This window comes from Heteronotia binoei, chromosome 1 (assembly GCF_032191835.1).
Source record: "Heteronotia binoei isolate CCM8104 ecotype False Entrance Well chromosome 1, APGP_CSIRO_Hbin_v1, whole genome shotgun sequence".
NCBI lineage: Eukaryota > Metazoa > Chordata > Lepidosauria > Squamata > Gekkonidae > Heteronotia > Heteronotia binoei.
In genome coordinates this window covers 65625046-65639833 of record NC_083223.1, presented here as the reverse complement: position 1 = coordinate 65639833, position 14788 = coordinate 65625046, and the positions used below count along the sequence as shown (strand labels likewise).

At 40.1% G+C, this 14788-nt stretch overlaps 1 protein-coding gene across 1 annotated transcript in view; it reads left to right on the top strand.

Annotated features, from left to right (window-relative positions):
• Window positions 1-14788, top strand: part of LOC132569386 (protein eyes shut homolog) — a 631754-nt gene that overhangs the window by 592736 nt on the left and 24230 nt on the right. The window contains exons 15-17 of the mRNA XM_060235420.1: window positions 5567-5733; window positions 7169-7313; window positions 9234-9408. Of these exons, the coding sequence (XP_060091403.1) occupies window positions 5567-5733; window positions 7169-7313; window positions 9234-9408 (487 nt within the window). The remainder of the gene's footprint in view (window positions 1-5566; window positions 5734-7168; window positions 7314-9233; window positions 9409-14788) is intronic.

Here is a 14788-nt window from a genome sequence, read left to right as displayed (position 1 = left end):
TTAGGGCAATTGGCTTAACAATATCATTAAATTGCTATTATGGTATAACAATAAGTGCAATAGGTTTTGAAAATTCCCAGCTTCCATTTTTTAAACCAAGTTACTAGCACTTTCCATTGCAGAGATACAGGGGAGTGGAAGGGGTTAGAGGACTTTTTCAAAAAATGGAAGATGGGAATTCTCATAACCTGTAATATTTTTCTTATAATGATATATTAATATACCAAGATATAATTGCCATTTTAAAAAGTCTCAGTAGCCCAATGAAGGGAGAATGTCTACTGCTGAGGGACATAGGCAGGGATACTGTAGAGAAATCTGTCATGTGGAAGTACTGAAAAGCATATAATGAAGACCTCTCCAATTTCACTGCTGAGAAGCTTGCGTTTTATTGTCCAAGAACCCATGCTTTCAGCCAAAACAAAGTTTCTGTTTGCAACATTTAATTTTTTGTTTCTTTCACTCAGCTAGTGTTTAAAAAAAACAACAACTCTGATCACCACTTATAAGCAAATTAGAACCAAAGTCAAACCATGTATCACTTTTTGTGCCTCTTGGTGATAATATGAACATTTCTTTATTGGTTGCTTCTTAACTTTAATCAGGCCCTTTTTGCTGCTCCCCTTTCCTGCTTTGGGAAAGGCTTTCCAGAGGTTAGTACATGAAAGACAATTTCTTCTGATATGGCTTCATTTCCTATAAGAGTGGCACATTATCTCATCTTTGTCATTTATATTCAGAGCCATTTGTCCACCCTCTGAGCTTCTAAACTCCCGCCTTGAGAATTCCTCCTCTAATTGATTGATAATTCCTTGCAGGGACAAATTATCTTTAGCCTGAATTGCATGGACAATTTTTCTGTATGATTCTGATTAAAATTAACACAAGCATATCCTCATCCGGAATTTTCTTTCCTGCAGCTCTCAACTGTCCTGCTAAATCTAGCTTTCTGTCAAGATGTTCTCAGAGATTTTCACCTTCTTGCTTTCTTATGCTAAACAAGTGTTTCTGAAGATACATCTGACTCTTTAATGAGGATTTTAATGCAACCCCTGTAATTCCATCTATATAGACTTGGCAGTTAGCAACTTAATGACCCTTAATAGTTGCCTGTTAAGCCAGAGGTGAACACACCTCTCGCCTGATAATTTTGTGAGTTCCACACAGCCTGTTGCTCTGCATGTTCAGCTGGACAGTCCAGTAACAGTCCGCAAGCCTTTTTTCAAACAGATGGTCTTCATTTTTTTCCTACAGATTCTCTCCAGCTCTGAGCACCACAGGAAGTCACCTTCTTAGCCCCTTTGTTCTTACTTTCTCATGCCTCTGGAGCACCTAAGTGCCTCTGGAAATCTTTCTACCTTTAATCAGAGGTGTGCTTAATCTGGGCAACCATAACCCCTTTCAACAGCATAATTTACACAGCAGAAGTACACAATCTGATTAAAGTGTAGAGAAAGCTTTACTTAGGAACTAACATGTTTGAGAGTGAAGATGAAAGACAGAGATAGGGTCCTTCTAATTGCATTATTAGCACACACAGAGAGAAATTTCTGAGAAAAAAATGGATTTTTTTTAAGAGTAGCAAACTGGAGAAAGGCAATGATACCTAACAGCAGAGAAGGTGCTGACCTCACTATCCTATCTAATAGTCTTCTTGCTACTCCCTGCAGGGTCTTCTTGTCTTCTTCCTTGCACATCTGACATTACCTATTCCAACAAAAGGTAGATTGGTTGGTGGATAGGATGGAGAGAAGAGAATCAGAGAAAGCTGAGAGTGTGGGGGTTACTGGAATAAAGGAAAGAGGACATAGTTTGGGGAGGAGGATCCAAGGATAAGTGAGGTGCCTCCCTCAAGTCCTTACATCTGGGCCTGCTACATAGTTTTCCTGGGTAGAAGCTGCTAGGAGGAGGGAAGGAGGAAAAGTTGGAGACAGAGGAGGAGATAAAGGTAAGTAGGCTGGTGGGTGTGAAGAAGTGAAGGAAGCAGGAAAAGTAGAGAGGGAGGGAAAGAGGAAATAGTGGAGGAGGGAAAATAAAATCCACTCTACAAGTCTTTGCAGGTCCTTCGTTTGTATTACATATTTTACATTTATAAAGCTTGGATTCTTCCTAGAGTTTCCACAGGCATGGTGGGGGGGACAGAGATTTCCTTCTTTACAGCTGCCTGAAACACATCTGAAATGCTGCTCTTGTGGGACAGGAAAACCAAAGGCTTCATGTGGGGAATAAGTGTTACCCATACCCTTGAGCCCACAGAAATTCTATCACAGGGAGCCATTCTGCTCCCTGTTTCCTGAGGAGTACAAAGTTAGTTTGTCTTTGGATGTTTCATACAGGCAAGATAAGTATACTGTTGCCATTGAAAGGGGATTATACAGAATAACAGTGAGCTGAGAGTTTAAACATTTCCACACAACAAAATTTGCAGTCAGCCACCAGAGGGCATTAGAACACTAGCTGGATGGAACAGAAAAATTAGGAAAATGTTTAATTTGCACTGTATGGCATAACTGGAGTAATCCTCAATGGAGTTGTGTCCTTGCAAGCCTACTGACTTCAATGACTTTGAGATAGCTGATTAAATGTGTGGTTTTTAAAAAAACAGTTCTGTATTATCTTCTAGTTCTCTTTATGAGGAGCTGAAAAATAGAAACAATGTGAGACATAACATTTACATTGGCCTAATCAGTAGAACTGTTTTCTTTTCTTTTTTTCCCTCAACACTTATTTAACATTTTCTGCATTTCATCTACTTATAAATAATAAACCTGTGTATTCTATATTCCCTAAAACATCATTATGTTAAATTCTCATGTAATTAATGTTTTGGAGATTCCAGCTTCCAAGAACACAATTTTACTTTAAATCACTTAATAACATCAAATCACACTGAAACACCCAAAGACAAACAGGACAAACCCCTACGCCAAAATATAAATGGACACAAATCTGACATCAAAATTTACAAAACTGAGAAACCTGTGGGAGAAAACTTTAACCTTCCAGAACATTCAATGGGTGACCTCAAAGCAGCTGTTTTACTGCAAAGGAACTTCAAGAACAAAATGGAGAGAGAAATTGTTGAATTACAAATTATTATGAAATTTGGAACAAACACCTCCCCAGGACTGAACAAGGATATTGGTTTTTTATCTTATTACATATGCTAAACCCATTCTCACTTACAGCTATATATACACAGTATGCCAATGTATTTTTCTTTTAGAATAGTGTATCAAAATAATAATTTTGTCATACTCAAATAAGGGATATTGACTGTTTATCTCATTACATATACTAAACCCATTTTCACTATATTCTAACGTATTCTTTTTTTTCTAATGGCAAACTAGAATGATGTTTATAATGTATAGAATGATGTCTATAATGTATGTTACATGTTAAAAAGTAAATTAGGTGGAAAGGAACATCACTAGGAAAAACATGTCCTTTTGTTGAACCCAGACTTGTAGCAATTCGGCCCCCACCTAGCCGAGTGGCCGATCAGACGCTATAGGCTGGGGGCCGTCCATTGCCTCCCTGGAAGGATCGGAGGCAGTGGACTCTTCCTGGGCTGATTGGGGGCGTGGGCAGCCTTATAAGGCCAGCCCCGCCCCCAGTGGTGCAGTTAGGAAGCCGCTCTCGGCTCGCCCATCATGCAGTGCAGGCATTAGGCTGGTCACCTTTTGGGGGGCCAGGTAGGAATTTTTCACCTCCAAACATATTGGCCAGTTTGGGAGTGTTTTCACCTAACTTGTACTGTTGGTGATAGGCGCTGGCAATTGGCTTGCGCTGTGCTGTTAAATAGGTTGGTCACTGGCTGTTTACTGTTTGGAACATGTTGTGTGGGGTATTGGTGAGCTCCCGTGGCACCGCACCATTGGGGTGCATGGCCTCCCTGTGGTGACCGTTAAGCTGTACAGCCCAAGGTTGGCTCCAGGGAGCCTTGGGATCCTGTCACTTCGAGAGTTGTCCACATCACAGGCTGTATGGCTTGTGGGATGGTGGAGCTCTAGTGAATGGGATCTAGTGACCTGGCCGGCCAGCTCTGAGCCATTGGGTTGGCTCATACCCGGGGCTTGGGGCTCGCCCAATTTCGGGTTAAGGGGGTGGTCTGGTTCTGACCCCTGGCTTGACCTGTCCCCACGGTTTTTGCCCTTGCCGTTGAGTTAAGTTAAATAAAATGGTCCTTTAATCCATTCCTGTGTCTGTCTCGTTATTCCGACTGGGGAGGCAATACAGCAATTAGCAGGCAGCTTTTATTACCTTTTATTGGTTTCCCATGCAAATGCTATCCAGACCAAATGTTCTTTCAGTTTGTTTATCTCACTATTTTGCCATTGGATCTTCACTTTGCATCACTTTGCATTCTTAACCACTGCCCACCAGCTATATGTAGTTCTGTTTACTGTACTCCATTCCATTGTCTGCATACAAAAGTTTACATTCTGAATAAAACTTTGTTGGTCTTAAAGGTGCCACTGGGCTCCTACTTTGTTCTAGTGATTCAGACCAACACAGCTGCCCACCTGGATCTATCAAATCACTGAGTAGTTCAAGGCCTTGAAATTCCTTCTATGGGAATATTTGCCAGCTTCATTTGTCTGTAAGCTCATGACATTGACTCTCATATCTGATGGGTGTCTTCATGGAAATGGGCACTACCATGATTGTCAGGGTCTGGAAATATAGTATTTTCAATATCTGAAAGTCTGCTCTAAGGATTATATTACTTTATCCAGTTAAAACCCTGAGCCCTTCACACATTATACAGTTCTTACATGGAAAGAATTTTGATTAAGGAATTAATTAGAAAGCAATATACAGGTTACCAAGTGTGATGACATACATATTCTCTGTATGGATGAGAGATTATTTCTGTTCCATCTGCATTAGTGCTCATTCCATCTTTAATCCAGAGGTTTCAACCTGACAATTTTAGATTGAATATCATGGATCTTTGAGGAGCGGAACTGAAGTAGTAAGCAATCATGAGATTGCCCTCTTGGGTCTTTGGAGACTATGAACAAAGATAGGCAACATTTTCAAATCCTATCAGCTGCCCTGAGGCTGCTTTGGCGGGGAGGGTGGGATATAAATCAAATAAAGTAAAGTATTGTGCACATGGCCACAAATTGAAGAGTATCCTTCCTAAATTCCTAAGCATAATGCAACATTGCTTATAACATAATGAAATAACAGTATTTGTCTTTGCATACCAAAAATATATATGTATATAATGTCATTGCACAAAGGGCTAATTTTGAAAGTGCTTTTAATTTTTGTTCTGTTTGTGTGAAGCTAAAGTGCATAGGTATCCTCTGTTTCTGTGCTAGAAATACAAAAATAATAGGAACTTCTTCAAAATTAGCTGGTTTTGTGCCAGAAAAGAATCAAAAATATGTTTTTCAGCACTCAAAGTGATTTCTTTCATTTTGTTATTGTTTCTGTTTTACAACACATATTTCCTTTTGATATGCTGAGGGAGAAAAAGGAAAGATGAAAACAAATTTTGCATTAAATCTCTTTCCTAGATTGCCACTTTAATGTGATATCATTGCTTCAGGTCTCAATGGTGACGATTTCCTGGTGTTAGGGCTGCGCAATGGCAGTGTGGTATATAGTTACAACTTGGGATCTGGAACCGCCACTATTATTAGTGAACCAATAAATAGGACACTTCATGTTCACATTGTCAGTCTTGGCAAATCTCTTCAGGCTGGATGGCTTAAGGTAAGAATTATTTTTCTTATTGGTAAATGAGTTAATTTGTAATAGCAGAACAAGTGTGAGTTCAGTAGCATCGAGACCAACAAAAAATTTCAGGATATGCTTTCATAATTCAAGGCTTAATTCATCAGATAAAATTGTTTTTCTGCAGCAAATATTTATTGAAATAATTTTTACATCAAGTACAGATGCTGATTTAAATTCCATCCAAAGTGCCAAGCCACAGTGTTCTGCACCAATTGGAGTTTCTGAATTTGTTTTGAGGGGAGACTAATGTACAGTGCATCACAGTAGTCTAGTCTGGATGTCACTGTGGCATGGATCCAGGTGGCCAGATCAGCCGTTTCAAGGTAACGGATAGGCTTAGTTTTATGGGATAGGCTGAGTTAGGAGAAAGCCTTTTATTTTGCAACTTCATTAACTTGCTTTTCTAGCAAGAACATTGGGTCCAATATAACCCCAAGTCATCAAGGGTCAGCTGAATTCCATCAAAAGTGGTGAGCACAATGTCCTTCAAGATCACCACCTTTCCAGCCATCATTACCTCTATCTTATCAGGTTTTTGCTTCAGTTTGTTCACTCTTAGACAATTTACCACTGCAGTCAGGCAGTCATTTAGGACCTCTACCACATCACCAGGACACTTGGGTAGGGATATATAGAACTGGGTATCATCTACATGTTGATGACAACCAATTCCAAAGCTATAGATGATTTGACTTTGTAGTGTAATTCCCCCCCTTCCCTTTTTATAAGTAAAACTTTATTAGAGATATGCAAATACAGTGACAAAGTCAGCATTATTTTACATAGAAACAATAATAAGAACCCAAAAAACTGAATTAACATAGTGTGTAACTGTGGCAACAAAAACTCAAAGTCCAAAAATCAGAATAACAACAATACAAAATCCAAAGATCTTGTTCATGACTTGGAGAGCCTTATTGTACTAAGAAAATAATTTAAATTCAAAATATAATAGAGCTTTACTGCAATCATCAGGTAAACTAGTAATTTAAAGTATAGTCTGGAGACCCATTTATTTACAAGCTCTGTGATTGCTCCTGGTGATATCAGCATCCACACTTCCTGAGCAGCAGTCCCTTATCAAAAGCAGCTCCCTTGTGTATGATTTAAGCTTACAACTTTTAGGAAAGGATGATAAGTCTCCAGCATAGTTAAAGAACTGGATGTTCATTGCTGCATGGGCAGAAATATTTGAACATCTCAGGAGCTCTTTGAATCATGACCTCAAAATTAAAAAGCTTTCATAAATTTGGAAAGCGATTAAAAATTGCAACATAAATCACGTTTTTGCAAGAATTTTGTCCCCATTTTTGATTCATAGTAATGTATCTCTGCTGGGAAGCATGTAGGAACACATTCATATGAGACACCTGTTTCATTTGTTATAAACAACATCTCTCTTTTTTCAAAGGTGGATGATCATCAAAACAAAACTGTTACATCTCCAGGAAGATTAGTTGGGCTCAATGTCTTCAGTCAGTTTTACGTAGGAGGTTATGTTGAATACATTCCAGAACTCCTGCCAAATGGTTCCAATTTTAAGAGTGGCTTTCAAGGTAACTATTATTTGCATCACATTGTCTTTGCCTAGAAAATCATTGTTTTAAACATTTTAAAAAATACACATTCTGAACTGATAAGCTTCTGCAAGTGACAGCATTTTCCTAAAACTCCATGGTGAGATTGAGCCAGCTTGGGCACACTTTGAAGGGCCTGCTTTTTGTGTTTGCCAGTTGAAAACCAATTATAAAATGGCTTCCCCAGAGAGTGGTGCCATTTGCAATTACCTGCTGCACACATTAGCATTCTTTGGTAGACTGGTTTTGAGTCTGACCTACATCTTACTCAAGGAGCACTGAGTAATGAGAACCTCATGTGGTATTTAGCCCATCTCTAGCCATATCCACACAGGGGTACCGTAATTCTTTATTTCCCTCTAATTGCCTGTGCCTTTGCCTTCCCAATGGCAGTGAAATTCCACATGAATTTTTTCCTCCTCATGCATTCCCACCCATCACTATCTCATCTCCAGCAGGATTTTTACCATTTAAAAAAACCAAAACAAAACCTAGCAGTTTGTACCAACTAGAATTGATGACATCTTCATAGGCATTATTAGGACACTGCTGATTCTGAGTCCACAGCATGACACTCTTGTCTGCTCCTCCTCTTTTCAAATGCGGTTACAGCCACACCTCCCTCCCTGAAGCTGCTTTAGTACTTTAAAAGGTGGGGGGACAAGATGCCATGGTGTGGGCCTGATAAGGATTGGGCCCTTGCAGCATTTTAAAGGCAGCACTGTCCTTGTGATGGCCGTGAGGACACTGTCACATCTAGTTCAGCCCTGGGAGAACTGGTCCAGAGTGTTCTCTGGTATGCTGAGTCATTGCCTTGTTCTCTTTTGTGCTGAGTGTTGTTTCTGTATTTGGATTGTGGGCAGGTAACCATTCAGCCAGCTACTGGCGCCATCACCACCATATTTGCCATGACGATCCTACTAGGATTTCTTTGAAAATGACTGTGCATTTCTTTAGATGTTTTCACGTATTTTGATGTACCTTTCACTCAGTAATCAAGAACCACTTGAGCAGTATGTCCTTTTTTTCTGTCGGATATTAGCAGACTCAATAGGTAAGACCAGCAAAGTGCACACTGGGTAAAAGCAACAAAACAATGCACTGTAACCCCAAAAAATGTGCTGTACCAGATCTGCCTGATTTGTAATCTAAGTTGAGTGTCCACTAGCAATACACATCAGCATGCTGGAAGCCTGACAGCCACCTGTGAAGGAGCTGTAGATGAAGATGGACAAATAAAATATCAGGTTCATAAAAATGCAAGAAAACTGGCAATCAAACAGATTCTGTATCCATCAGTTATATATACTCATGACAGGTACACATTTTCCAGATTCACCCAGTATGAAGACTAGGTTTCTTACATTTTGAACTGTGATAAAAATACCCAAGGGAAAGCTCATATGTTTTGCATTGCTTATGAAGGGTGTGTGTGTGTATATAAGCGGCAGTTTCCTCCTTTTTAAATACAGAGACCATTTATATCATTGATGGGATATGACACTGAGAGGAGTACTCATTGATAGTTTTGGGTAGTCACTTTCATTGAAAAACCATAACCTGAAGCTTGAGCCTATAAAGGTCAGAAAAGGCATGATGGAGCCCTATTTGAATTAGCAAAACTAAGCAGGGGTTGGATTAAATCCTCTTTTTCTGCTCCATATTGCCCTGGTCCATCTTGTTGCTGCTGATTCAAGTACTTACTGTTTACAGATTACCGGTAATAGAATTATCTCCATCCCTTCTATTTTGGACCTTCTACATGATGCTATTGAGATATATTTATCTGTCTTCCCACTGTGGTATAGTTGATGGAAAGCTAGTGTACACATTCATATTTATTTGGTTTCTGAAGCTTTTCTGAATGCATCTTTCATTCTCATCTTTCATTCTCCAAAGGTTGCATTTTTGACATTCAAGTTTGCACTGGAAGGGATCCACAGTGTAAAGCACTGGGTATTCCAGAAGGCCATCCAAATTCTGGTCGCAATGTAGGACAGTGTGACCAATCTCCATGCCAACTGATAAACTGCAGGAATGGAGGGACATGTGTGGAAAGTGGTTCTACTGTTTAGTAAGTATACAGCTGTTTCATCAACAATTCTAAAACAACATATCGCATTGTTGTTGACTTGCATTGTGATTTCCAAGTACATTGGACTGTGTACTAAATGAATCAAATTTGCACAAACCTATTCCATGCAGACAACTACACTAGCTGATCACACAGCTCCTCCTGAACCCAATTCCATTTGCTATCATACCTGTAGTATCTGGATCAGATTATGGATGAACCCATACTTTATTGGCAAGGATCAGCTGCTCCATGCACGCTTGTGTCTTCTTCAGTCACTAGCATGTCAATTTAAAAGAATCTCTGCCCGTTGCCAGTCAAAGTAGACATTGTAAGGTTAGCCAGACAAATAATCTAAGGTCTGATTCATGTTACAAAGTCTTTGGGATCATTTTGTGGACTGTAACCAAACATAGTCTGGGAATTATTTCCTGGGCACAAGCAGGACCACAGTGTGCAGAGTATAAACCCCACCCCCACAACTTTCCGCTGCTATTTTCCTGAATTGAAACACCCCTAGACTGCTGCTATTTAACCCACTTTTACATGCAAGTCTCCCCAACTGGGAAAATAGGGGGAAATAATGTGAGAGGAAAAACCCCATCCCCACATGCCACAGCCTGATATGAGCCCATATGCTCCTGGGAAATTAAGTTCCCAGCCCAGAACCCTCAGCATATATCTAGGCATCTGTATTGATGCTGATACAGTAGAATGTGTTTCTGAGCATTTGTGTGATTGACACCATCCTTCTCCTAACCTGGCTGATCCAAGTACCTGCAGAACTCAGCCACATAATCAGAGGTATCCCAAAGTTGTGATTCCCACTAATCATAGTTCCCCTTCTAGCACAATCAGTGCTGCCATTATATTCACAGTCTCCAGTCATGCCTTTGCCTGTGGGCTGGGTCAAAAGGCAAGAATAAGCACAGTGAGACTGTCAAGCATGACGTTCTCTCCTCTTGTTCTTGCCCACACTCAAAGGATGCCTTTGTGTCAGATGTGGACAAAATGGGGTCTTCTAGTCTAACCATTTATATCATCTGAGATTTTGAAAGGTCTATTATCTGCAGTCATGTTTTGGTTTGAGACTGATGGGGGGGTTGTTATTAAGTTATCATCTGTAACATATTAACTGTAGTTTTAATAGCCCATACCAGCACACTCCCTGAGCAGCAGGTTGCCTCTTCAAAGGAAACAACCATTTTCTTTTGTGTTTTTTTTCCTATTGTCACCCCACAATAGTCGTGTTGCATCTTGAATCCTCCTCACACTCAGAGAAAGCAACTTGTCAAAGCTGTGAATAGACAGGTCACCTTTGATTCCTGTCTGCAAATGCTTCCTGTCAGTACAAGCTTTTGCAGTTTCTGGGAGCCCAAGAACCATTTTTTTTTTTTGTTCTATTGAAAGCTCTGTTCCTCTGAAGAACTATATCCTCTGGGATCTGGGTTTGTTTTAAAATATTGTTTTGGCTTCTGGAAGTAATTCCCTCCTAAGGGTTTTGCACTTGCAATTTTGAAAAATTGTTTTGCTGTGACAGCACCTCCATTCTGAAATGATGTGCAGTGCATTTAAATTTGAGAGCCTGTTGCTATGGGGACAAGACTACTGATTTAAGTAGGTGAACCAGCATATATTTCCTGTGGAATTTAATTTTAAAGATAAACTTCACATTCTGCTTACTGGCTGGGCAAACCTTTATATTTCATGCAGGTAAAACGTAAGTGTTGTACTGAAAATCAAAGGGCATGCAAAGCTTCCAATAATTTGTTTATAATGCTAGCTACCCTTGGTATATATATAAAAAAGCATGAAATGTTTACATGCTAGGTAAGATCTATTTGGTTTGGTATAAAGGAACATACAAGAGAAATATCATATGAATAAGTGCCTGATATTTAGTGTTTTTGGCTTTTTTTAAAAAAACGGATAGGAAATTAGCATATACATAGTTCACATGCTTTGGGAAATGTTGATAACCTGAGCGTAGGTCTAAGGTAAACATAGATCAGTACCTAAAATCTGTTTCTCTAGTCTAGACAAAGTTGTACGTGTCTTCTGTTCTTGCTAGATTAAACTGAAATCTATTATTATGAGTTTATTGCTTGTATGTGACAACACACAGGGAGAAGCATCATGTGTGAATGCCATACACATGCAAAAAATGTATCTATACAAGGATCCACGTTACTGCATATCTGAAGCAGTTTCTGGGTATCTGTGAAAGAGAAATCCTTAAATCTACCAGGAAGAAATGCAGTATACAGTATATCTAACACAACTGTCCAGAGACACAATCACAACGCTCCTCCTGCCATAAAAAGATGAATTGAAGGGAAGTCTGTTGTCTAAAAAGACTGGGTTTGGCATTGACTTTGATATCTGCCAGTGCCTAACAGCTTGGTTAGCATTGCGGAAGACCTTCTGTTCTACACCTTAGATTGGAATTGTGAGACAAACACAAGTACAAGACTAGGCACACAGCCTTCTGTTGTTTTCTCAGTTCTCTAGTTCAGGATCAAGTTCTGTGTAATCACAGTTATGCTTTAAATGTATGTCAGTTTATGCCAGTATTACAGCTCCACCCCCAAAAATCCTGGGAAATATAATTTGGTAGGACTATTGAAAGCTCCCTATGTCCTGTCACTGAATCATAGCTCTCTAGGAAGGGATAGCTATTAAACCATACTAAATCTGAAGTTTAGCTATGACCAGGAGTGGAATTCTAGTAGGAGCTCCTTTGCATATTAGGCCACACACCCCTAATGCAGCCAATCCTCCAAGAACTTACAAGACTCTTTTTTGTAAACTCTTGGAGGATAGGCTACATCAGAGCTGTGTGGCCTAATATGCAAAAGAGCTCCTGCTAGAATTCCGCCCCTGGCTATGACAACAGTGTTCTAGTTTTAATGTCTTAAAAAGAGGGAACATTTAAGGAAGAAAAAAGTCTTCATACACAAATCCTAAAAACTATAGCCATTACTTCCAGTGGCCATGGCTGGTCCAAGTATTTTGACAACGGATGTGGAAAGCCTAAGTATCACCCTCTTTTGTGGTAATATAAAATGGAATTAACATTTGCAAAACTTTAATCACGGTACCTAAAAATGGCTGTCTAAGATGACCATCTTGATCTAATCTCATTTTTGGGCCAATTCCAACAGTGCAGTTGATTTTCTGCACTAAAAATAGATTTTGAAGATAAATGCTTTTCTGTTCTCAGTTGATTCCATACATCAGAGTAATATGTTGCTAAAGGCAGAGCAGTAAAATGTTCTTGTGCAGAATGATAATAAATTGTGACATCAGGGTCCTGTCCCCATTTTGTTCTAATTGCTGACTATGTTTAAAAGAATTCCATCTAAAATTGAATGGCCTGTCCTGATAGGATAATTAAATAATAATGCATTGTGTTGTGAAATATCTGGATAGTAACAGCTCATGACTATACCAGAGATATATCACGATCACAGGCTTCTGAGTACCTACTGCTGATTGATAGAATTGATACCTGAAGGGTACCTGAAGGGGAGGGACGATGGTTCAGTGGTAGAGCATCTGCTTGGTTAGCAGAAGGTCCCAGGTTCAATCCCTGGCATCTCCAAAAAAGGGTCCAGGCAAATAGGTGTAAAAAACCTCAGCTTGAGATCCTGGAGAGCCGCTGCCAGTCTGAGTAGACAATACTGACTTTGATGGACCGAGGGTCTGATTCAGTATGAGGCAGCTTCATATGTTCATACCGCCCTGCAAATTTAATACAATTTCTAAGAATGAGAAGAATCAAAGCAGGGTAAAAGATATACCGGTAACTAAAAGCTATTTTATGTTCATGGCTAAGGGAAATCACAATTCAACAAGAAACTAGAAAATATATGCCGTTGATATAAGGACCTAGCTAATTACTGCCCAGTGTCAAATTTACCATTCCTAGGAAAGATAATTGAGAGAGCAGTGGCTGGACACCTTCAGGTTTTCCTGGATGAAAACTCTACACTCGACCCTTTCCAATCCAGCTTCAGGCTTGGTTTCAGGACTGAGACTGTGATTGTAGCTCCGGTGGATGGCCTCCATTGACAATTAGTTCAAGGTGGTTCAACATTACTGAGTTTTTTAGATCTGTCAGCAGCATTTGATACAGTTGACCATTTGGTCCAGGTCAACCACCTGGCCTCACTGAGAGTATGTGGTATTGCCTTGAGTTGATTTTCATCTTTCCTCAAAGGTAGCTTTCATCATTCTTCAGAGGGTAGCCATTGAGGACCAGGTCGCCTCCTTGCATGGACTTGTTCCACAGGGTTTAATCCTAACCCCAGTGTTGTTAAATAATTTGGTCCTGTCCCCAGTGTTGTCATCACCGACACAGAATGGGCTCTATGCTATGTTTGAACAGCCACTCTGAGTTTTCTGTCAGTAGTGTTCTATCCATCTTCACTCCCTTTTCAGCACCATCTGTTCCCCAGTATTCAGAGTCCCACTGGCTCCTGTAGAAAGCAGGCTGTACTGTCTGGGTAATGAAAATATTATCCTCAAGACAGCCGAGCACCAAGGAGGATGAAGCTATGGAGCTGGACGTCCCCTGGTTGTTGTTGACGTGGTTTTGCTAAGGGAGGGGGAATGGGGATGAGAGCAAAGCCTGAGACTGATGTCTGTCTGCACTTATGGGATCCCCAAGCAGGCAGACAATGGAGAGCACTTTCATACTGGTCCGACTGAATGGTGAGCACAGCTGCTTTGTGATCCTTCTGCTGTCCCTGGCTGCTGTTGATCAACACTGCACAGTCCTTCCTGTGTTCCTTTCCTATCACCTCATCCTCCATTTCATTCCTACTCCACCCATTAGTATATGTAAGCTTCCTTAGGACTAAGATTTAGGATCCACAGAATCATAGATTAATTAGATTATACATCAGGGCTTGCCAGTGGGGTTCTCACGGGGGGCATGGCATTCATTGACGCCTTTCCAGGCACCTGCCAAATATTTGTAGAAAGTGGGTACAGCCAGATGGGGCATTTGCTTAGCAGAGCTTCTGATTGGCCACTAAAGAGTTTATGGACTGCAGTTTTTCATAAAGGCTTGTTGTGGCAACAGTTGCTACCACTGCATAAAGACCTTAACTTGTTCATAAGGTGTACTTGGTGCTCTAATACTCCTTAACAGTTCACAAAGTTACCTGGATAAATGGTTATAGACTGTGGTCTATACTACTGTGTTAAGTTTGTAATGCCCGTTACTCCAAGTAGGATCTTACTGTGTGTAATTACATTGTTTCACATGCCATGATAAAGCTTATACATCGCATCAGTTCTGTTTCTGGTTGGTTCCAGATTTCTACAATCCTGATCCTACTGCATTGTTTATTGAGTGTCCCATGTTGTCGAT